This window comes from Festucalex cinctus, chromosome 3 (genome assembly GCF_051991245.1).
Source record: "Festucalex cinctus isolate MCC-2025b chromosome 3, RoL_Fcin_1.0, whole genome shotgun sequence".
Lineage (NCBI taxonomy): Eukaryota > Metazoa > Chordata > Actinopteri > Syngnathiformes > Syngnathidae > Festucalex > Festucalex cinctus.
This window is the reverse complement of record NC_135413.1, coordinates 29,072,754-29,096,966: the sequence shown is the minus strand read 5'-3', so window position 1 is coordinate 29,096,966 and position 24,213 is coordinate 29,072,754. Positions and strand designations below refer to the sequence as shown.

General features: G+C 40.3%; 3 protein-coding genes across 12 annotated transcripts in view; 1 reads left to right on the top strand and 2 right to left on the bottom strand.

Moving 5' to 3' along the window:
• LOC144016361 (DENN domain-containing protein 2A) overlaps window positions 1-5,701 on the bottom strand; it is a 38,944-nt gene extending 33,243 nt beyond the window's left edge. The window contains exons 1-4 of one of the 2 annotated variants that reach the window (XM_077517387.1): window positions 5,433-5,701; window positions 4,717-4,794; window positions 3,954-4,089; window positions 2,400-2,538 (exon numbers count right to left, since the gene is read on the bottom strand). The gene's annotated coding sequence lies outside the window, so the exon portion shown is untranslated. Of the gene's footprint in view, window positions 1-2,399; window positions 2,700-3,953; window positions 4,090-4,716; window positions 4,795-5,432 lie in introns of those variants that run through there. The other variant, XM_077517388.1, reaches the window with a different exon arrangement.
• Window positions 5,702-5,714: 13 nt separating this feature from the next.
• adck2 (aarF domain containing kinase 2) lies at window positions 5,715-12,305 on the top strand. The gene is made up of 8 exons (XM_077517406.1): window positions 5,715-6,889; window positions 6,961-7,107; window positions 7,179-7,307; window positions 7,389-7,484; window positions 8,987-9,259; window positions 9,336-9,464; window positions 9,535-9,588; window positions 10,695-12,305. The coding sequence occupies exons 1-8, from the start codon at window positions 6,044-6,046 to the stop codon at window positions 10,833-10,835; spliced, it is 1,815 nt and encodes a 604-aa protein (XP_077373532.1). The 5' UTR covers window positions 5,715-6,043; the 3' UTR covers window positions 10,836-12,305.
• The window catches only part of srpk2 (SRSF protein kinase 2), a 47,013-nt gene continuing 34,629 nt past the window's right edge, over window positions 11,830-24,213 (bottom strand). For 5 of the 9 annotated variants that reach the window (XM_077517393.1, XM_077517391.1, XM_077517396.1 and 2 more), the window contains 10 exons: window positions 23,124-23,230; window positions 22,729-22,894; window positions 21,629-21,669; window positions 21,113-21,491; window positions 19,589-20,365; window positions 18,008-18,108; window positions 17,523-17,630; window positions 17,364-17,433; window positions 14,805-14,897; window positions 11,830-13,262 (listed from right to left, as the gene is read on the bottom strand). In XM_077517393.1, the coding sequence (XP_077373519.1) occupies window positions 13,078-13,262; window positions 14,805-14,897; window positions 17,364-17,433; window positions 17,523-17,630; window positions 18,008-18,108; window positions 19,589-20,365; window positions 21,113-21,491; window positions 21,629-21,669; window positions 22,729-22,894; window positions 23,124-23,230 (2,027 nt within the window). In that variant the 3' untranslated portion in view covers window positions 11,830-13,077. Of the gene's footprint in view, window positions 13,263-14,507; window positions 14,601-14,804; window positions 14,898-17,363; window positions 17,434-17,522; window positions 17,631-18,007; window positions 18,109-19,588; window positions 20,366-21,112; window positions 21,492-21,628; window positions 21,670-22,728; window positions 22,895-23,123; window positions 23,231-24,213 lie in introns of all 9 variants that reach the window. The other 4 variants (XM_077517395.1, XM_077517394.1, XM_077517392.1 and 1 more) reach the window with 3 other exon arrangements.

Here is a 24,213-nt window from a genome sequence, read left to right as displayed (position 1 = left end):
TGGACGCTGCATGCACAGCTGTTTCGATGTTCATCATATTTGAGCATGCATGATTTGTACACCAAAATACAATACACGAATTTTGATCAGTTGAAAAGGTGTCCGTGTGTACTGCCTGATGTGTGAATCGTTAGGTTTTCTATTTATCATGAAATGCAACTGTAAACGTAGATTCATTTAGGTTGTTTTGTCAGTTACTTATTAGAGTGAAGTAGATTGTTAACGTTGACCTTCTATTTTAAATGTTGTAAGTGTCCCAAAGACGTATTTATATGTTTTTACGTTGTTGTTGTTTTTATGCTAGCGCATACAGAAGGCTTTGAGTAAGCCTCTCAACTGCAAAGAACGGTTAAAGAAATGGTAGTTCTTACACAAACAGCCAGCAGGTGGCAGCAGAGCAAAGGAGACCAACCAGGGCCATGTTGAAAAAAAGCTCAAATACTGACAATTCTAAATAGATTTGTGAATAATGATGAAACTTAGCTATATTCTAATACTAATTGCTGCAGAACGGGAAAAGATAGAAATATACTTTTTTTCCCTGATGAAAGAAAAGACTTTAATCTTTCTTTTGGTAGGTTCCATGTTTTTAATAGCAATAGAACACAATATTCTGTGGGCCTTGCAAAGTCAGTCAAAAAATCCAGTAAAACAGCCGGGAGCGAAACGGATTGCTTCTGTGAAAATAGCTGGGAGTGAATGAGTTAAATGGCTTAGAGTATCAGAGTACTTTGATGAGAGTTCGACGTTGTTACGGCAGATTGATTGACGGGATCGAGAACCAATCACTAAGATGATCCACCCGGAAGATGCAGCAAGCGAAGATCCTTGAATACACCTTTCAATGAAAACTTAAACAACTATAGCTCCCTATAGTTTTCCACAGTAAATGAAGTTTTCTAAAATGCCAAAATAACTGAAATGATAAATTCTTCACTCATTTTTCTTTGACTATCATAACAAAAACAAATGGTGCAGAGAGTTCCTATTGGGACAGCAGCTTCTCTTATGAAATTACCAGAGAATTTAAATATACAGTTCCTTCAAGTTAAGACAGTTTTAAATTGATCTCAAATCCGCCATCAGATTTTTTTTTTTTAAAAAGTGTGATGCCGATATTGGACAAAAATGCCGGATATCGGCAGTGGCACCGAAAAGCCTTGTTAATCAAATTCAGCAGATGGGAGAGGTGAAAAAATAAGCGTGCCATGTGGGAATTTTCAAATGTGCTATTTTCCTCAGGAGTTAAAACATAAAAACAACAAAAACAAGCTCCACATGTTTTCCTAGTTGGAAAGGAAACCACATTTTCTACATGCAGAGTTTGGAATTAAAAAAATACATATGGACGACATTAATTTCTTGTGCTGCAGCAGTTGCTGTGTGTTGGTTCCTTGAAGGAGATTCTGTGTCCATTCAGCAATGATGTCACGCGAGCTGATGCTGTCCACAGATGCCGAACAAAGCTTTAAATGCTCAAAATGCACGACTTCCTGTGCAGTGGTGGCCAGATGTCATCAAGTGACTTTTGCGTGAGTCACAGCGCTTCATCAGTCAGTCAGTTGGACTTTTTCCCGTATGTGTGATTTGCTGAAATATTGGAAGGCATACTTTTGAAGTCAAAGTCCTTCATTTTTACAAATACTGTGGGCAAACATTAGATACGGAGCAGTCGGTTGATTAGTCAGCTGAAAGTTCTTACTTCTGTGTTGATAATGTTAGATGTAACCGATGTAACATGAGCGCTCCTATTCACTTATGTTGGAGCCGCAAACTTAATGTGAGCACTTTTGTAACATCATGAAACCAAAGCGTCAAGAGTTCATGGGCCTTGAGCACAAAAGTTTGCATTCTTGTGAAGATAATAGAGGTCTTTTATTTGACCTGGTGATTACGTCCATTAAATTTCAGGCCACCATCTTTCACCAGTTTCCCCTGCCATAAGTGAATCCACGCCAGTCGAATCACCTGAACTAGCGCGCACTCGCTGGAAGAGGTTTCCACGCCTGCCTGTGTCTCCTCGCAACAAAGCAGGCGCAGGGGCCCTGCTCGCAGAGCTGCTTTTGTTCACTGGGAAGAATGCTCATCCCCGCTTAACACCCCCCCCCGCCTCCTTTTTCCCCTCCTCCCCCTTGCTTTAACCTGCCAATTTGTGATGGCTTCAGCATGCGCTCTGACTTTTACCCAAATGTTTTCATTTACAGTAAGCGGCCAACCATTGAGAGGATGGAGGGGAGCGGACAGTGTATCACATGCACAAAGTTGCCTGAGTGCGCATGAAGCAATCACTTCAGTCAGGTGGCAAATCTGAGAGTACTGGGTTACTTCTTCTTCATTGATCTCTGAACAGACTCAAATGTGTCCGGTGTGGAAAAAGCAACACAGGACAGTCTCCTTACCTTTCCGAGCTGGCTGAGCCCTGATGAAGCGCTCCCGTGGCAGTCCCTCATTTTGCGTAAGGCAGCATCCACGTCTTGCATGGCTCTCCTCACTCCGTACGCCGCTGTCCCCGGCGTCTCTCAGCAGGCATTCCAAAGCCTGTCCCGCCAGGGTTTGATGAAAAAGGGAACAAAAAAAAAAAAGTCAGCAAGATCCCTCCTTCTGACCAGCGTGCAGCCTCAGATGTTGACAGCCGTTTTCATTTTCCTTCCACTTTGTCTATTTCTCTCATTGGTGATGTGGAGCTCCCTCTCTCTCTCTCTCCCTATCTCGTTCGCTCTCTCTGTTTCTCAAAGTTTTCCCAGTGCTGAGTTCCTCAGGCCACCCCCTTCTCCCCTTCTCTCTCTCTCTCTCTCTCTCTCTATTTTCCATCATCGCCCCCCTACTCCTCAACTCCTCCCACCAAAACCAAAACCCCCCACCGCTGAACTAATCTGCAGCTGGACAGGGGATTGGAGCACGGGTTGTCATGGAAACCAAAGTGTCCTGTTCCACAAAAAAAAAAAAAAGTGGGAATGAAGATCAGGAAGAGGCACGACTAACACGCATAAATAACCTCCTCCTATGGGAGCCAATTCAAGAAGTTGCCCTTCCTTTTCCTAATGAGGGGGGTGATGATTTGTTTGTCTTATTTGCACTGGTCAACAACAGCAACAACAAGTGCTAGTGAAGGCTGAGTGGCGGGACAGAAAGCAGAGCGCTCCATGATGAACTACAGAAGGTGCAGCAGAAATTCCTTACTGATCTAGCTGTCTTAGTAAAGAAATGTGTATTTGGTAGATTATTTATTGGTGACAATGTGACAATTAATCTCATACTTTTGGAAAGCATGCTTATTTCCGTTTTGAATGGCAGCACATTTGTAAGGACCGTTCATTTTTAAGGATGGTGCGTCGAAAGAATTTTAGAATAAAAGTAGCTGTAAAGGATAACAAGTGCCAAGCTTTGATTTTGGTACACTACCATTTTTTTTTTGACAGCTGTAACTGATCGTACCAACTACCAAATGTTTGAATGACCAAGGGAATAAATGGATTGGATTGGATGCTGTACTGTATTGACACATGCATCTGGGTCACATTTCATTCAGCCTTCATGTCGTGTTACATGTTAATGGATCTTAATGAGCCACTTCATAAAGTCTCCTTTCCTGCTGAACCCAAACCACTGATGCTGCCTTTGAAATGCAAGTGAGCTCTAAAAAATAAATAAATAAATAAATCCATCCATCCATTTTCCTGACCGCTTATTCCTCACAAGGGTCGCGGGGGGTGCTGGCGCCTATATCAGCTGGCTCTGGGCAGTAGGCGGGGGACACCCTGGACTGGTTGCCAGCCAATCGCAGGGCACACAGAGACGAACAACAATCCATACGCACAAGCACTAAATAAATAAATAAATAAAATAAAAAATAAGGCCTGGCGTGTCCATCAGTAGCTGTGGTGGGAACCAGGGGGGAAGAAGCGTAAGGAGGGGGTGTGGTGGGAGTAACATCTGTTTGGCGTTTAGCCCACCTTATTGTGTTGCGGGGTCCTCGACCAGGCCTACAGCTGGGATTCCAGGAGTGCACTGTCCAGGGGAATGATCCGTGACTGGGAAGATGGTGGGACCAGGTTCCTATCCCTCCTTGTAGGTTACATGCAAGAGCTCCTGTCAAAGCAGAGAAGCAGACAATACAATCAACATTTGGGCCTTGCCTCTTCATTTCCTGCCCTTAATGACCATAGGAGTAGTTCACCGCCTTACCCAATACTGCTTTGATACAACAAAGTGATTTCACAGGGAATTATAGTCAGGAAAAAGGAGTATCCTCTCAGGAAGTTGCGCTACTTCCACTCATATCCACAACATATGGAAACTACAAAGGCTCTGCTGTTTTATGACCAATATACACCTACACTCATTTGGACTATAATTGTCCTTTTAAAACACATTTGGACCACCACAGAGTTGTATGATTAGTGATTACCCCTACTTTTTATTTGCCATAGTGAATTTAGGATTTAATCACAAGAAGATTCATTGTTCCCAAATGTCAGTAGCCTGCTTTATTCCAACATCAAAGATCAAGAATCAGGCATATTTTTACAAAACCTCCTTCTGCCAACAACTTCATGATTCAATGAAGTTCCGTTTATAAGAGCATGACGCTGTCATCTCACCTAAAGTGAGTGCCCATGTGAGTCCATTGTATCATCACTGGTGGATCATGCAGCATTTTATAACCGCGTATCACCAAAACACACTTGACAATTAATTTAACAGTGTTGTTCTTACCCCTGGATTGGCTGGCAATCAGTTCAAGATGCACCCCACCTACTGCCCGTAGCCAGCTGGGATAGGCTCCAGCACCCCCTAGTGAAGAATAAGCGGTTAAGAAAATGGATGGATGGATGTTGCTCTTACCCCACGTAGACAACTTAGAGGATGAATATTTATCAAGATTATTAAGAAGAAATGTATGCTCTCAACAATGTTTGCTAATGGCAATCTGCGCTAACAGCAGCTCTGCTTACCTTTTAGCTTTGATCTGTTAGTAAGTCCCCCACCGCGCCAAAGTGTTTTATTTTTATTTATTTTTTTATTTCAAGTCATAGGAGAAACTCATTGGTAGAGGTGGTGATAATGCTGTCACTGCAGAACGCTTCGTTCACATACCAATTTTCAGAAATTGGCAGATTAAATTTACTTGGGTGTTTAATTTTCACACTTGATGGATAGCTCGCCACTCCAGATAATTATACAAACATTATGATCCGTTGTGAACTTGTGTGAAACAAACCAAAGACAGTAAATCAAATACATAGACGTGAAAATGGTATTTTAATTGATTTTATTTGTGTAGGCCGGGTTAGGGGCTCGTGTTACAGTACAAGGTGGGAAGTTACGGTTTACGTCGCTATCTGTCGGACAGTCGGCGTCATTGCAATTTCAAATAGCTTACTGTGAGCAAAGTTTGATTTGAATTAAACCTGTGTGCTTATTTAACTTACCTTTGAGGGAAAACGTTCGACAACACTCTATCCATCCATGGTTCCTGCGTGGTCACTGCTTGTCGTCGTGTTGACCAAATTAAACTAGCGAGCTAAAAAAAAAATTGTGTAACGTTTTAATTTTTTACTTTAAGCAAGTTCACATAATATAAATATTTATCTTCGACCTATGAGTAACAGTAACAAGCGTAGAAACGAATCCAACGAATAACAGTTTTTTGTATGTGTGTTTTTTTTTTATGTCGGCATTCCTTTAAGCACAAACCACGTGATCGTGATAACGTTACGTCATGCCCGGAAGTATAGCCGCTGTCACATTTATGGATTCATTGGTGGAGTCTGATTTCTGTGGCCATGGCGATATCAACAAGATTAACAATGAGTAATCTCTTAATTTTGGACACACGATGATAGCTAATTACAACACCACAAAATGTTATGATTTTGTTTTTCTTGTTGGTAAATGTTACATTGTATGTTACCGGTAGCTAATGTAGGTAGCCTCGCGCTTATATGGAACGGTTGATATTTTTCTTCTAGTTTAGTAATTTATTATGTTAGTTACTCATTAAAAGACATTTTCGCCGTCCGATAGTTGCACATTACGTACAATGGCAGTGGCGATACTTGGAGCAAGAGCGGTTCTTCTCAATCTGAAGTCTACCCTGCAAAGAGCAAACCTTTTTGGCCGAACCAGACTCATCCAGACGTCCAGGTCATGTCTGGTCCAGAGGAGGCACGTTCTGACCAACATCTCCAAGGTTGCATTGGTGTGTTGGGGCACAGCCGGTGCAACCTCAGCCAAATGCCAACAAGCTTCTCTGCAAGCCCCCATCAGCACCAGGAAATCTCTTGCCAAGGTTCAGGTGCACAAACTGGTCTTTCTCCTCCGCCTGGGCCTGCGCGCCATTGTTCTGTTCTTGAAATTCTCCCCGATCTTGCTTCTCTCCCCGCTTGTTCTGGTCTCCGCTCGCTGGGCGTCGTGCTGGTTGGACGCCCTGCTGTGGGTGACGGAAAGCTCCGGCCCGGCGTTCATCAAGCTGGGCCAGTGGGCCAGCACCAGGCGGGACGTCTTCCCTCAGGAGTTCTGCGACCGCTTCTCCAGGCTCCACGTGAAGGTCCGTCCTCACTCCTGGGCCCACACCAAGCAGTGCCTCAAGAGGGCTTTCGGGGAGGGCTGGAAGAAGGTGCTCGTGTTTGAGAGCAAGGAACCGGTGGGCTCGGGCTGCGTGGCGCAGGTCTACCGCGGCTGGGCCAACAAGGATCAGGTGGAGGACCCGGACTTCCAGACGCTGGTGGACGAGCTGGAGCGGGAGGATCTTCTGGAAGCGTGGGAGATTCCTGGGTTGAGCGGAGCTGTGTGGAATCTCTGGAAGGGAGGAAGCAAGGACGATGACGAGGCGCTGCACGAGCAGAACACCTCACAGAAGGATAACTTGATACCTGTGGCTATCAAGGTGAGTTAGTTAGCTCTAGAAATAGCAAAAGAAGTTACATGTCAAATGACGCTTTGCTGTTGTACTTGAAGGTGATCCATCCAGGCCTGAGACGGCAGGTGGAGATGGACCTGCTCCTGATGAAGGTCGCTAGCTGCGTTCTGCACTGCCTGCCCGGACTCAAGTGGCTCAGCCTGCCCGAGATTGTCGACGAGTTTGAGAAACTCATGACCAAACAGGTGTGGAAATAACTGTGCAGCGAGCCCTCGTTTTTATGCAGATAATTGGAAGGCGTATTTATTTGTTGCAGATCGACCTCCGTTTCGAGGCCAAGAACTTTGAACACTTCCGCGAGAATTTCCGCAAGGTGGACTCCGTGAAGTTCCCCGCTCCGTTGCGGCCTTTTGTCACTCGGACGATCCTAGTGGAAACATTTGAAGTGAGCACACAAACGTGTGTACTGTAAAGACAATCAATCCAATGCGAAACAATCACTGAGTTGTCGTTCTCCGTCATCCAGGAGAGCGAGCCCATCTCCGAGTATCTGAGAGCCGAGACTCCGCAGGAGGTGAAGCGCAGGATTGCCAGGATGGGAGTCGACACCCTGCTAAAAATGGTGAGCTAACGTCAAGGTAACACTTCACTGGCAATCTGTCGAATTGGATTATGAAAACATGTTTTAATTTCCATACCTTTAAAGAAAATAAAAAAATAAAAATAAGCCATTGGTTTGCCAATTTGGTTGCCCTGTGGTTTTTTTCTAGTATGTTAGCATTAAGTTAGCAATTAAGTGTTTTGGTTACCCTGTATGTGGTGTTTTCCATGATGTTAGCTAATGTAACCACTATATGCTAGTTTGGTTACCCTGTCTATGACATTTTCTATAATTTGTTAGCATTAAGTAAGCTAATGTAACTACTAACTACTATATGCTAGTTTGTTTATCCTGTCTATGGCATTTTCCATAATACGTTAGCATTAAGCTACCAATTAAGTATTTTGGTTACTCTGTCTATGGTGTTTTCCATGATGTTAGCATTAAGTTAGCTAATGTAACTAATATATATGCTAGTTTGGTTACCCTGTCTGGCATCTTCTATTATGTGTTAGCATTAAGTTAGCTAATATAACTACTATATGCTAGTTTGGTTACTCTGCCTATGGCATTTTTCACAATATGTTATTAGCATTAAGTTATCAAATGTAACTAGCCTACTTTTCGTTTCTCTGTTGATTGTGTTTTCCATAATTAGCATTAAGCTAGCAAACTTAACTACTCCTTTGGTTATCCTGTCAGTGGTGTTTTCCATAATATGTTGGCATTAAGCTAGAAAAATTAACCATTTTTGGTTACCCTGTCTATGGTGTTTTCCATAATATGTTGATGTAAAAAAAATAAAAATAAAAAATCACTACATTAGTTTCCAATTTGGTTACCCTGTAGTGTTGTCTATGTTAGCATTAAGCTAGCAATTCAATATTTTGGTTACCCTCTCGATGGTGTTTTCCACAATATGTTAGCATTAGAAAACATAACTGCTATATGCAACTTTGGTTACTATGGCATTTTCCAACGTATGTTATTAGCATCTAAGGTAGCAAATTTTACTATATGCTGGTTTGGTTACCCTTTCTTTGGTGTTTTCATAATATGTTAGCATTAAGCTAGCAAATTAAACTACTATATGCTCGTTTGATTACCATGTCTAAGTGCCGTCAATAATGTGTTAGCATTAAGCTAGCAGACTTTCTTTAAGCCAGTTAAGCTAACTACAAAACGAGTAATCCTCTTTGTCTAAGGTTTACCTTGACCGTAAACTTCAACTCGGAGTGTTCATAAACAGCTTGAAAGTCAAGTCAACATTATTTATATGTAAAGAAACAACTCAAACTGCTTTACAAAAAATAAAAAGTCTCATTTTTGAAGAATTGTTTACTATCTGGCAAAATTGTGTCATCATCTAAGTGCTTGTATTTCAAATTTTTGCTCATAAATCAAAGCAAAAAATAGAGAGATCGCTAAAAATTCACTTGAGCTTTAGTCAACGTTTTCAAACACACTTGCCGCCATTTTGAACACGACTGTATGTCAAATGTAATTTTATTTTTCTCTTGCAGGTTTTTGTGGATAACTTCGTCCACGCCGACCTCCATCCGGGCAACATCCTGGTGCAGCGCTGCGGCCCGCCCGTCGTCGGCTCCTCGGATGCCGCCGGAGGAGAGCGCGGTAAGACCACCCTGACCGACCTGTGGGACACGGTGGTGGTGAGCGTCCGACCCGAGCCGTGTCCTTTCCAGCTGGTGCTGCTGGACGCCGGCATCGTGGCCCAGCTGAGCGCCCGCGACCTGGACAACTTCAAGGCCGTCTTCACCGCCGTGGTGCGGCGACAGGTGCCGCTTTTGTTGTCGCTGCTTTCCATGTCCTCGTGTTTGTTGTTTCTTATCTGTTTTTTTTTGTGTCTTCAAGGGTGAGCGAGTAGCAGAGCTTATCCTCCATCACGCTCGAGCCAACGAGTGCCAAGACGTGCCACGTTTCAAGAAGGAGATGGCCGAACTGGTGGACGTGGCTCTCAGCAGCACCCTCTCCTTGGGGAAGGTATCTTCCTTATTTTTGTCTTTTCCTTTTTTAAAAACTATTCGTGACGCCATTTTACCTGCTGTTACAGATCCAAGTGGCTGACTTGCTGTCCAGAGTCTTCGGCCTACTCATCAAACACAAGGTAAACAATATGATCAATCACAAGTTAGGGGTGTGACGATAATGGCAATATCGTGATATCGCGATGTTAAAACTGCCACAATATATCGTCGTCGTCATGATATTAAAAGCAGCACATTAACTCATTCACTCCCAGCCATTTTCACTGAAGCAATCCCGTTGACTTCCCGTCTGTTTTGACTGATTTTGCAAGGTCCACAGAATATCGTGTTATATTGCTATAAAAATATGGAGCGTACCAAAAGAATGCCTCTTCTTTCATCAGAAAAAATATATATTATATATATCTCTGTTGCCGTTTTGCACCAATTAGCTTTGCAATGTAGCTAAGTTTCATCATTATTCACAAATCTATTTAGAATTGTAATTGATTTTTTTTTTTTCCCCTACATGGCCCTGGTTCATCTCCTTAGCTCTGCTGCCTCCTGCTGGCCCTTTGTGTAATAACTACCATTTTTGTCAACCATTCATTGCAGTTAAGAGGCTGCATCAAAGCCTTCTGTATGCTGTAGCATAAAAAACGTATAAATCCGTCTTTGGGACGCGTAAAACATTTAAAATAAAACGTATTCATACGTTTTTGGGAGCAAATGAGTTTAAAAAAAAAAAAGATTAATTTCCATTTGCGCAGTTGTAGCACCCTCTGGTGGCGAGGTTTTGTTAGTGCAGTTTAATTTTCACAAGGCATGTTTTGGCCCTTCTATGTTTAAAATCCGCACTCAGATGAAAGGGGAAGGGGAAAATAATATGCTTGTGAAGCGAGTCAATATGTGGAGAAACTCAATGTGTGCATGCATTTTTTTTTTTTTTTTTTTTTTTTTTTAATTATACACAATATTGTGACCTTTTTTTGTATTGCCATCCTAACCACAATATTGTGATAATTGTGATATTGGATTGTTGTATTTTTATTTTTGATACATGGCGATCTCATCCAAAAGAGACCAAATACTGCCATCTACTGGCCATAATTAGTATATATATAGTTTTTTGTTTTTACTCCCACAGTTTAATGATCAAACCAGAGTTTGCATAAACAAGAAGTTGACAATCGATGTGACAATTTTGACAATGAAACCATTTTGTTTTTGCATACTCACTCAACAGGTGAAGCTGGAGAGTAACTTTGCGTCCATCGTGTTTGCCATCATGGTGCTGGAGGGCCTCGGACGCTCCTTGGACCCCAACTTGGACATCTTGGAGCTGGCCAAACCGCTGCTGCTCAAAAACTGTGCCTCACTCGTATAAAACAAACATTTTCATTCATTCACGAATGCTTACATACCTCAATTAAGTTGGATTTGATTGTTATTTTCGCTTGGTACGGCCTCTCAATTATGGAGGATTCTTAGACAAACCAAATATATGTTTTAGTACAAGAACAGAAAATGCTTCATGTTGTGGCCAGGAGTATTTTGTTACTTAACTGCAGAGGGTACAGGCCATGATTTGAGTAAAGCCTTTATGTATACAAATGCATTTTTTTTTTAAACAGGGCTCAATTGTATATTACAATATCATGTTTTATAACAAATACATAAGAAAAATATTTTGTATTGTTTGATGGCCTCTTGTTATTAATCTGTAAACAGATACAAGTGGCACCTCCTAATCTTTTTCATTTTTTGTTCAACTTTAGCTCAGCAGATGCTATGTCCACTCTCTTTGTGTGGTTTTGTTGATACTTTTCCATGGGAATGAAGCAGTTTAGAAAATTCCACCAGAAAAAAAAATTCATACAGATTTGCTGCCACTCAAATGGAATGGAAATAAAAATGAGAGCGCTAAAGATGCTGTAATGCCCTCGCATGCGGGCAAGGTGAGCTAACGGTTTTCCCAGAGGGGTCCCTTTAATTCCCATGGAAACTTTTCAAGCTCCAAAATTGCACAACTGAAATGGGGAGTTTAGAGTTTTCCCAAAAAACAAAAATACTTTTCTGATGAGTTTGTACAGTAGGATGTGATAAATACATGACCAAAACAAAAATGATATATACATTAAGAAACCACCGCGCCTAGAAGATAAGGTCACTATTTGAGGAAAAGCAGTAATACTTTTTTTTATTTTATTTTTTTTATCATTTTTCATGGTTTTGGGTTATGAGCTGTTTACATCACGATGTACTGTAACCGTGTAACATGTCCTCGAACATAACATTTTGCAGTTTTTTCGTGTGCAATATGATGAGACGTATCCACCCATAATGAAGACAATCGTTTGAATAGACGACAATATATGTAATCCATTCATTTAGCATTTTATTAAATCTGTCAATGAAAAACACGGACAACAGACGCACTTTTTGTCATCAGGAAGAACAGTCAGCATGGCTGAGAAAGAGAAAAAGTGAATGAAATCAGGAGGATTTGGTGCAATTCAAATCAAATTGTACATATTCTTATTGCAAAAAACTCATTATGTTTGGGTGTGCGCGAGTGTGAAACCACCAGAAAGAGCAGCGCTGATCAGCTAATGAGGGGTGTAAAAAATAATAATTATATTAATTAACAGCAAAAAATCTCTAATAGACAAACACAATCACCTCAGAATAAGATTTGTCACGGTTACAACAACCAGAGAGAAGCAGATTTCTTTTTCTTTTTTTTTTGTCCTTGTTTTTTTTTTTTAATGAATTAAATATTCTTTTTTGTTTTCTGAAAAATATCTCACCATTTACTTATACTTTTTTTTTTATTGCAAAAAATAGGCAACCGGACCTGTTGTGATAAATGATTAAGGGAGGAGATAGATGTGTGTGTGCGTGTAAAAGGGGGGGTCACAGCCTCTTGTGTTTGGAATGTGCGTGCGTGCGTGCATGTGTGTGTGTTCCCGTGTCTCATTTTTTCTTTATGTACAAAATGTTCAAATTCCTGAAGGACAACAAGTGCAACCTCCGCCACAAATGTCCATTTTGTCATTGGGGGTAAAACCGGGTATGGGGGGGTTGGGGGGGGGGCACAGCAACAGTTGACTTTTCCCGGTGAGACCACACACCCCTCCCGCCTTTTCATCCGACTTGGGAGTAATCAGCGAAAATCGTACCGCCTTTAGTTGCATCCATTCACCATGCATGTTTTTTGTTTTTTTTTGAAGTAGTAATTCCTCACATTTCCTGCAGTGGCACCCCCTGGTGGGCCGGCGACCATGCAGCTCTTGGAGGAAACTGCGCGGGGTCCCCGCCGAGAGCGTCCAGTGAAGGGTCCCCGTTATGACTGAAGGGTTCAAAGGTCATGGCAGGAAGAGCTCTGGGCAGTGTCCAAAATAGGGTCCGTTTCCGATTCACTTCCCATTTTCGATTATCGCCGATTGCGTCCGAGCTCTCTCTTCGGAAGACAGCCGTAATTTTTTTTTTTTTTTTTTTTTTTGGGTTAATCCACACGCTCGTCTTTACATTCCGTTCAGGGTTGCAAACCAGTCGCTGTGGTACCACCAGGGGGGGTTCGGACGGGGGTTTGGGTGGGTTGTAGGGGGGGTTGCGGGTGTGCGTGGCTACGAGTTGAGCCAGGCGTGGTTGAGGCATTCGCCCGCCGACGCCCGCTTCTCGGGCACCATCTCCAGCATGGGCAGCAAGAATTGGGTGAAGTGGCCGGCGTCCTCATGAGCCCAACCGTACTTCTCCACCAGCACGTCGAACAGAGACCACGGCTTCAGTTTGGTGATGTGCCGCAGCTCGCCTGTGGGGAGGGCGCTGCCGTTAAGACGGTCAAATTGATGGAAAAAAAAAAACTACCAAGGGGTATTAGGGTCATGCTCAAAAGAAAATAAGAAAAAAAGCTCACATGTTCAAGGGAAAAAATGTGTTTCTAAGGTTCTGTATTTTTTTTTTAGAAAGAAAATCATATAATAAAAAAATATAAATACATGTCTATCTTTTTACATTTTTTTTTTATTTTTTTAGAATTTTTAGATTTTTTTTTAGATTTTGCACGAAAAACTAGTTGAGATTTTTTAGTAAAACAAAACTTAGCTAATCTTATGACAAAAAGCCTTTTGACCTCGAATGTTGTTTTCATATTTTAAGTCCATTGTTTACAGAAAAAAAAAAAAAAATGTGAGAATTTGGGGATTTCTTTTTTTTGTATAAAAAAAAGTGATGAGAATTTTGCCGATTTTTTTGTAGAAAAAATTTTGAGAATTTTGTTCCAGAAAAACAAATAATAAATAACTTTAAAAAAAAAGACTATATATATATATATATATATATTTTTTTTTTAAGAAATGATGAGCTATATTCCAAGAAGAAAAATTACTTTAATCCTGCATTTATGTATATAATTACAGCAGTTCTGAACAGTACAACTTTTTATCTCTAAGAAATCTGAAATTTTCAAAACACTATAATTGAGGCTTACAGAAAAAAAAAAAAATCCAACTTTATTCTCGGAAGATGAAAGCTAATTTTCTCTCTAACATCACTGATTTTTTTTATTATTTTTTTATTTTTTTATAAGATTTGGATTTTATTCATATCATGAAAACATTTTTCTTTTCAGTGTGACCCTAGTACACCTTCCTGAAAAACTTCTTTATAGTAATACAAAAAATATATAATAATAATCATAATCTCATGTTCTCTTACTTCCACCAAAAGCCTGCTAATTTGCCTTGGAAACAACACATGCTAATACAATGCATATTAAATTGTTAGCCTAAAATGGACTTTATTAGACACAATACAATCTATTATTAATTATTTGATTAATATGCAGACCAAGCAGTAAGAGAGCATGTTTAATTTTTCCCCCCTCTTCCTATTGGTTAATCACACTGACACAATCATGCAGGAGGTTTCGACTGATTGGCTGAATGCTGCCGCAACCAAGATTTTCTCGTGATCATTTTTTCGATCTTTAAGATCCCATCACGTCTCCTTTTTTTGCGCCCGGGGCCCAGTGAGCGAGCGCAAGGCGTGCGTTTACCTTTCTTGGCGAAAAAGTCTTTGCTGAACTTGCCGGCAGCGTACAGTTTGCGCGGGACCTTCCCGAGGAGCTCCGAGATCAGAGCGATGTGGTCTGCATGCGCCACCACCACCACCACATAGAGGGAACAGGCAACATTACGGCATGCAAACACACACACAAACAGGGGACTGGCGCACACTTCCGCCCGGGCGGGACCGCGCCAACACGGGTCATTTTGGACTCCACGTGTGCATTCGCGTCCGCCGTTTGGCGTCCGCGTGCGTCAATCCCGCCGGCTCGATTGGCCAGCGCTACCTCTTCTGTTGAAGAACTCGCGGGAATATTTTCCGGAGAGCGCAAAATGTCTTGGGATACAGCCCAGTAGCTCTATGATGTGGGCTATGTGGTCTATGGGTGGGGTGGGGTCGAATGGGGGCGGGGTCGAGTGTGAAGAGGAAATACAAGGGGATGATTGGTGGAAAATGGTGGGGGGGGGGAAGGGGAGAGAGTCGCACATAGTAAAGGAGAGAAAACAGTTGTTAGTAACTAACGCCAATTCAGTTTCATTCATAAGGCAGTGGCGAGCCGACCAATCAGATCTCAGCGCCTCTGTGTTGCCGTGTCAATCTAATCTGCCCTTCACAATCACTTATGCTGACACAGAAAACTTCCAATCTGAAAGTGCATGTTTCAGACTACCGTAAAACCTCTAAAATTGCACATGCAAATAATACTATTGTAAATCCCATAAAAGATGCGCGGGTTAAAATATAATTACCGTAAATTCTCCAAAAAATGAGCAGATGAAAATGTAAGGGGAAATCCCATTCAAATTTTCAGATCATAATTGCCATAAAAATGTGTGCGTGTTAAAATAAAACTACTGTAAAATCCACAAAGGAATAACGTAAAACAAAAACCCTAAATTGCACTGGAGAAACAAAAAAAATCAATACAGGAACAAAACCTTAAAAGTTAGACTAAAAACTAGATCAGAATGAGACTACTGTAAATGCCATCAAAAGTCCGACAGGTTAAAATAAAACAACCATAAATCCCTGAAAAGTTATTCATATTAAAAACTATAAAACCCTCAAAATGTGTCAAACTACCATAAAACACAAACAGTTCAAAGGTAAAAATGACACTACTGCAAAAATAAAAACTAAAACGCAGAAAATGCAAAAACAAAATTACTGTAAAATCTTCAAAATTGCTCAAAAAAAAAAAAAAAAAAAAAAAAAATTACCGTAAAAAACTAAATATGCCGGTCGATTAAAATGACACTCGCATAAACCCCACAAAATGTGTTCAGGTAAAAATAAAATCATAAATCCCACAAAAGATGTGCAGATTGAAATGAGACTCCAAACGTTTTATAGGTAAGACAAGACTACCATAAATCTTTGTGAAGTTGCACATGTAAAAATAACATTTTGGAGGTTATAATAAAAATACCGTAAATCCCGAGGTTTGAGATGGTTAAAATAAGTAAATCCCACAAAATATGAGCCCGCAACAAAAACCACCTGGGTCCAGAATTCTTCAAATGAGGACCTCTGATCTGCAAAATCTACATGATCGATCATCTATCATCAAAGGTCACCATGTGACTGACCTTCATTACTTTTTAGACGAGTGTGAAAATGAGTAAAGGTATCAGAATTGAAGGACAGGATTTACAGTAGATTAAAGATGGCAAGTGGACAGTGGGGGTTTTTGGGGAGGTGTGGGGGGGGGGGAGGGGGTACTTTACTCCATTTGCATATCTATGATGATTTGGAATGATTTGGATGATTTTGAAACCTCCAAAGTGAGAAGAAGAAATTAACTCCATGAGCATCAAGTCATTGACTGCCATTGACGGCTACAGACGTCAATGATTCCTTTTTACTGGGCTGGCAGTGAGTACATTGGAAAAATCTTGCGGCACACCAGAAAACAAAAAACAAAAAAAATCAGAAAAAGTACATTTACTGAAATAGCAAAGATCTTGTCTTAGTTTACTCAAAAAAATGTACTTCGTGTGAAATCTGGGTTTGTTTAACTGAACACAACGAGGAGTCTGTTGTATGATTGGCAACAGGTTCGATATGTATGTCATCTAGTGGAAGAGTATTTAAGAGATAGATAAACAAATATTTATTATTTGCAGGAACTAATAGTTTTCGGATCGATTAATTGTACTTGGAAGTCAAAGAGAGGAAGGACTGTGTTGGATTTTCGAGAAAGCAATATGAGAGCAGAGGTTGTCAAACTTTTAAGATTAACTTGCACATTTTCACAGGTGCTATTTTTATTTTATTTTTTACAAATTTGTAATCTCACTTATATTGAATCAAATGTTATTAGGTGAATTTTTAAAATAATATAGCACCTTTTAGTCTGGAAAAGACAAAAACAAAAACAAAAAAAAGTCTATATGGTCTATATAAAATGCACCTTTGATTCTTATAAAATAATTACTTTAATCCTGTAATAATATGCCTTTGATTAATTTTAATAAAAATATTCATCCAGTGATATCAAATTGTGTGATGTGTCACAATCATATTATAGTTTTTAATTGGCCCAAAGGTAAGTAGGGGGAGAAGTAAATGGTTTAGTATGTTTGCTTTAATGGACGGCAGTTTCCATAATTAAGTACAATTGTATTTTTTTTTTTTTTTTTACATATGACATAAAAACTGAATGCGAATTATTTTTCGGATCCGCCAAGATACGACTCAGGCACCCCCAAGTTTGAGAACCCCTGCTTTCGAGAACACAAGCCCCTTTTAAAACATTTTGTGAAATGCTGGCACTTTTTTTTTTTTTTTCCTCTTGCATTTGATGTATCTTAAGCGAATCACGCAACACTGCGCTAATCCTCACCCTCATCCCTCGAGTAGTCTTCGCCCGAATGCGGCTCAAACAGGTAATCTCCCGTGGCCAGTTCAAAGGCCTGCCAGACACGAGAGAGGCAAACAACATTTTTTTGCATCGTATACGGAGTCACGTGCCGCCCGTTGCTTTGCGTTCGTTTTTTTTTACCATGCAGGCGGTGCTCCAGATGTCGGCAGGAGTGCTGTAACCGGCTCCTATCAGCACTTCGATGGAGCGGTACTGTCTCGTCTGGATGTCCTCCGTAAAGTGCTTGTGCTGGGAGTGGATGGGATTTCAATAGACAATCATGTTTTTGTTTTTTTTGTTTTTTAAATCAATTATTCACATGGTTTTACAAGCAATTATTCCAAACCGTAAGCTTTTTTTTTTTTTTTTTTTTAGATGAACTGCAGAGTCAGTCATTAATTTTCAAAAATGTCTGACTAGTTACTCACTATGTTACTAATGAGCCACACATTTTGCAATGCATACAGAAGAAGCTCAATAAATCAGAAACTCTTCACCAGAGAAAAATAAACAAAAATACATATGCCATTTTTCAGTTGACTGTGCCATTTTGAACGAATGCATTCAAAAAGTGAAACCAGCACTATTGAGACGATCACGACATTCAAGTAGATTTCGGGTCTTACCACCCAGCAGGCATTTCCAAGGTCAGCTATTTTCACTCGGATCGATTCGGCGTTGCGGGGGTCAAGTGGGTTGATCAGAAGGTCTGCGGCTCGGGCTCGGGCTGCCGGTGGATAAAAGTGCAAAAGTAGTCATGTCATACTGATATTTTTTATTGTGACTCTACAGAGCATCTGGAAAATATTCACAAGTGCTTCTCAACATTTTTTCATGTTACAGCCTTATTCCAAAATTGTTTAGTTTTGTTTTTATCTCAAAATCCCTGCTTTTAAAAAGTTAATTTTGCTATTTTATTATTAAAAATAAACAACTTTTATTTATAATATATAGTGCTATTTTTCAATTATTTTCTTTAAATAAATATCTACATTACGGTAATTTGTTTTGACATTGTCATATGGGGTGTTCCTGCTGGAATGCCAGAAGCTCACTTGTTGCAGGTTAATAAAATAAAAGCAAAAAAAATAAAAAAATCTGAACAATTGTATCTCACAATAGCAACAGCTCATAATTCGAGAAAAACTCTTAAGTTGGGGCACTTGTAAGTCAAAGGAACCGCTGTACGAGTAAACTGAATTACGAGCTTGGTCAATCAAGTTTATTTTAGCTCTGGATTTTTCATTCTAGTTAGTTTTTATGTCAACTTGGCTTTTTATTATTATTGTTAAATTAATTTAATATTTTTAGTATCGGTTTTAGAGCAGGCTTTTTAGTTTTTATTATTTTTAATGTTAGTCTTCATTTTTTTTTCATGAGTAGTTTTTTGTTGAGCATAAGATTTAATAAAAAAAAAAAAAAGTCGCCACAATAAATATTGTGGAAATATTAAAAAAAAAAATAAAAAAAAAATAAAATAAAAAATAGTTACCAAAATACCGTTTGACCTTCCTTCTTCTGTATTGCCGAACGGCAATACTTAAATAATAAAAAATAAAAAAAGTCAATCAACGCTGAACGCTTACAAATGAAATTGACAAAAAACGAGAACATTTTTGCTACAATTCTAGTTAGTTTTAGTGAGTCTTATAAATGTAAAATGCAGTTTCTTTTTTTTTTTAAAGCGCTCTAGTTTATTTTATTTATTTATTTCATAAACAAAAATGATTTCAGTTTTAGTTATTTTGTTTATTTTAATTAAAGGGATACTTGACTCATTGAACAATTTTCAGCAGTGAAAAGTTAATATTTGGTCCAGAATGTTTATGATAACTTCTTTGCGTTTCATGTACAATTATTACCTTGAAAAAGTTTTCTACTTGATGTCGGCTGATGATGACATCATCAGTGCCAAGGAAGTAGGTAATGGCCAATCATGGCTCACCTGTTTTCTGGGTTTGATCAGTAAACTGAGCCATGATTGGTCGTTACCTACTTCCTCTACACAGGTGATGTCATCATCAGTCGACAGCAAAAGGTACGAATTGTACATAAAAAAAATAATGAAGTTACCACAATAATTATGAATAATTATGAATAATTAAATATGAACTTTTTACTCCTGAAAATGGCTCAATGAGTCAAGTAGCCCCTAAGCTATAATAACCTTGTTAGCAGTGCATTCCTAAAGAGAGATGATGTCGTACCTTTCGGCGTTTCCCCCGTGCTGGATGACGACACGGTGCGGCTGCGGTCCGCCGCGGGGCTGTCGGGCGACTTCCCCGCCCCGGTGTCGCCCGTCCCCCCGCACACGGGGCTCCCCGGCTCCGGGTCCAGGGGCAACTCCGGGAAGAGCGCCACGGCGGCCCTTGGGGGCTCGCCCGATCCGTTGGTGAGTCCCGGCTCGCCCGTCTCGCCGTTGAACATCTCGTAGCCGGAGCTGAGCGAGAGGTCCCTGTCGGTGTAGCTGAGCTCCGACTCCACCAGGGGGCAGAGTAGAGGCTCGGGCGTGGGGGGCAGGCGGGCGTCCGACCCCTCCGACGTCGTCAGGACGTGGCCGTTGGTTTTGGCCTCGTCGTTGTTATTGGCGTGCGTCTTGACGGGGGAGCTGGTGTCGGTGAGGAGGTCGGCGGTGGTGTCGTCGTCGTCCTCATCTGCTTCCTCGTCTTCGTCCTCCTCTTCCTTTTCTTCTTCTGTCTTCTCCGTCTCCTTCTCCTCGAGCTCATTTTCCTTCTCCTTGTCGTTGACTCTGTCGACCTCCTTCTCCACCTCCAGGTCTTTCAGTCCCTCCTCCTCCTCCTCCTCCTCCTCCGTCTGTGTCAAATCTCCATTCCCGGGAGGGAAGGGGGCGTCTTTTTCGGCCACGGGCGTGGTCTCGTCTTCTTCTGCGTCTTTGTCGCAGTCGTCGTCGATGATGCGGGGGGCCTCCTCCTCCTCCTCCTCCTCCTCCTGCTCGTCACTGGGTTCCTCGTTGTGCGCCGCACCTGAAAAAGTGGAAACGAACGTCACTCATAACCAGTGATAGCTTACGGAAGAGATGTGTGATGTGACATATAATCTGGATAACTCAAATGAAAAAAAATTAGGGGTGCCTGGCAATTAAAGGGATACTTTACTTATTTAGCAATTTTTGACAGTCAAGCATGAATATTTTGCCTATAATAAATTTGACATTTTCAGTATTTTTCACGTACAATTAGTACCTTTAAAAACACATTTTGCAACTTGCTGTCGACTGAAAGTGACATCACAAGGGCTCAGGTAATTTCTATATTAGGGCTAGGACGATACGGGTAAACCACGATTCGATACTGTGACGATATTTGGCTCACGATATCGATAATATCACGATACACGATATCTACGATTTTTTATATATTGCCCCAAAAAAATTTAGCAACATATCACATACCCCATTCTATATGTTTATAAGGTTTATATTAATTCTTACTTTTTTCCCAATTAATTGAATAACATGCACTTCCCACCATTATACGTTTATTTGCAACTCTATTTGGGTGGTATGATGACTTTTTCCATCATAGTAGTTCATCCATCGACTTATTTTACACATTTACCTGCTAACTATCACGATCCCTGCTAACTGTTATGTGATTTTTTTTCTTTTTTTTACCATAACTAAACAAAAGGCCTTTCTTTAAAAATGTTATGTAGCAAAAGTCCCAGCATCAGATATCTGGTATCAGTCTGAAAACTGCTATTGTACTCACATGTATGATTGGTCAACCTTGCGGGCCTCTCGCCACCTTCCTCCTCCTCCTCTTCCCCGTCCTCCGTCTCGTCCTCCTCCTCGTCGCTCTCCCCGAGGGCCATGCAGGGACCCGGCGGCGTCGGTTGCGGCGGCGCCGAGGTCGGCGTGGACGGCCGCGCCGGCTTGGGCGCGTCCTCTCCGTTGGTCCCCTCCTCCTCCTCCTCCTCCTCCTCCTCTTCCTCCTCTTCCTCGTCGCACTCTTCGTTGGCTCGCTCCTCCTTCTTCTCAGCTTCCCTCTCCAGGGCTTCGATCTCCAGCATCCTCTTCTCCAGCAGCTCGGCCTGACGCTTCTGCTTCTTCTTCAGCTTCTTCTTCTTGTTCTTGGAGATTTTGCCCGCCTGGGAGCAAAAAAAAAAAAATGAAAAAAATGATTAAAGCACGGGTTAGAAACGTGTTTCTAACTACAGTAGACAGGTATGTCAATTGTATTGTGTGTGCGTGTGCGTGTGTGTGCTTCCTCTCATGTCATACTCACATCAGTCGTACTCACCGGTTTGAGCTGGGGGGCTGTGCTAACTGACAGACACACAAGGAGAAACGACCATCAGACATGTTCAAGGTGTGACTTGCAACATACACAAGAAAAAGCAGCTCTCTCTTTTTGAAAACACTTTCAAGTTGTTTTGAAGGACAGTCCGGCGCACAATTCGGTTAACTCTCACATGCTCATTACTGAATGCTCTCATACATACTACGATTTAAAAAAAAAAAAAAAAAAAAAAAAAAAAAAAAAAAAAAGTGTTCGCTCACATACACTAATAAAATTCTCATTCACACTACTGAATTTCAATGTACAATACAAACAGATTTCCGTATGATGTGTGAAAGAATTTCAGTAGAGGAGTTTGAAGCAAACATGGTGAAGCAGCATTTATCTGTTGTGCTGCACACAAATGGAATGTCAGGTAGTGTGCAAGGGAAATTATTTTGAATTATGTCTCGAAAGTGTTGTATAATGTTAAAAAAAAAAAAGAAAAAAAAGATGCAATTTGATCATTTTATAAATTATTACGCAATGAAACATCAAATCTAAAACACATAGAATATAATGCTCTATGAATGACTATATGAATGTAAATAACACATTATAAAATACCATTAAAGAATTGTATATGAACATAAATATCACTAATTAATGTACATACACAGAAAATTAAAAAATGCAAATGAAGGCATTAAACACTATTACTTATTAGAATGTCAAAAAATATTAATTTCTTTAAGAAAGTGTCCTTATCATATTTGTATGCTTATATTTAGGATTCAGGCTTAGACTTTGACAGAAATATAAATTCCATGTACAACTGTAAAAAGGATATATCCAATATTAAAAGGTACCATAAAGTCATTTTACTACAACAAGAGCATGCTACAACGAGCATCATATGACATGTAATGTGCACTTCACAACTGTAGGGGGAGCTCGGGAGCAATTAAACAAAGGGTCCAACCTCCTGTATTGCTGTAATAGAAATATTGCTTTCAAAGTTGTTTCCTCATTTCAACTAATATCATGAAAATATAATAGGCATATATTTCTTCACGACATTAAACACGGTCCCCCGGCACCCTTACCTGCCGACCCAGAAGGGGGCGGAGCTCCGGCTTTCTGCCACTCTGTGGCCTCCATGGCCATGCGCCTGACAAACACGTCGTCCACGCACATCAGGATGTTCTCGGGCTTGATGTCCGTGTGGATGATTTTACATTTGGTGTGCAGGTAGTCCAGCCCTTGCAAGACCTGCGCAAAAAAAAAAAGTTGATTGGTTTCTTCTATGCTCGTTAGTTGCTTCATCTTATAACATTTTCACGATGTTATATTTTGAGCTTAGAACTCGGGATCCATCTGGGCTTGTTTACACTGTGCGGATCTCATGCGGCCTATTGGAATTTTATTGTGCGTCTTTAATCACACAGCCTGCTCTATGTGGACTTAGAAAATAAAGCCGACAGTTGGTGTGCGTCCTCACCTGTTTGATGATGCTCTTGACGCACGGCAGCGGCAGGCCTTGGTAGTTGGACTTGATGATCCACTTGAGCAGGTGGTGACCCAGTACCTCGAAGACCATGCACACATCTGGAATAAGAGTTAAAGGCACAAATTGCCGCCTGCATGGGTACGCGCATGCACACACGCACATACACCTGTAGAGCTGTCAAGATTCATCGATTAATTGACAAGTAATCCATCAAATTAGTTGACAACTATTTTAATCATTATTCGGATTATATTCTGTGTTTTATCAAAATAAGACATTTGCAAGCATCTGATTTTACTTTGGAAAACAATGACTGAACCGGAAACACAGTACAACATCAATCCCCCCTTTTTTTTTTTAGCACTATATGAATACAAAGTATGAAATCAACACAAATCACTGGTTAATAAACAGTAATCATTTAAAAAATGCTTTTCTTTTGTAATACATGTTATCGAAAAATTTAAATGAATCCGATTAGTCGATTAATCGATTGAGTTGATAGGTTAATCTAAAATATTCGATATTCACTTAACAATGTCATTTTTGATAAAACTAATGAAGAAGCTAAGTAAAATTAAAAAAACTATTTCATTAACAAAAAAAAAAGAAACCAACAAACTACATGTTATGTTTACAAAACTAAAATTAACTATAATTATAGAAAAAATGTCCTTTGTTTTCGTCTTTGGTAATTAATTTAATGCATGAGCCTTGAGGGATGATTTTCAAATGTGATTTTGAGTCAATTTAGTTTGATATTAACCAGAATGAGGATGTTTGAAAGTGTGTCACACAGAAGTGACGTCATCTAGCAGCAGCCAATAGAAAAGCACCTTCAGATGATGTCGCTCCCATGTTTTTTTAAATATTGCACACAAGTAATACACAGTAAAAAAAACAAAAAAACAACTAACTAAAACTAAACTAAAACGAAGCATTTATTATATAACTAAAACTTATAAAAAACAGAACCACCACGAAAACTAATTAAAACTAAATTAAAACAAAACAAAACTCAAAACGAAATAAAAACTAACTAAAATGAAAAATTCTAAAACTATAATAACCCTGTTCACTA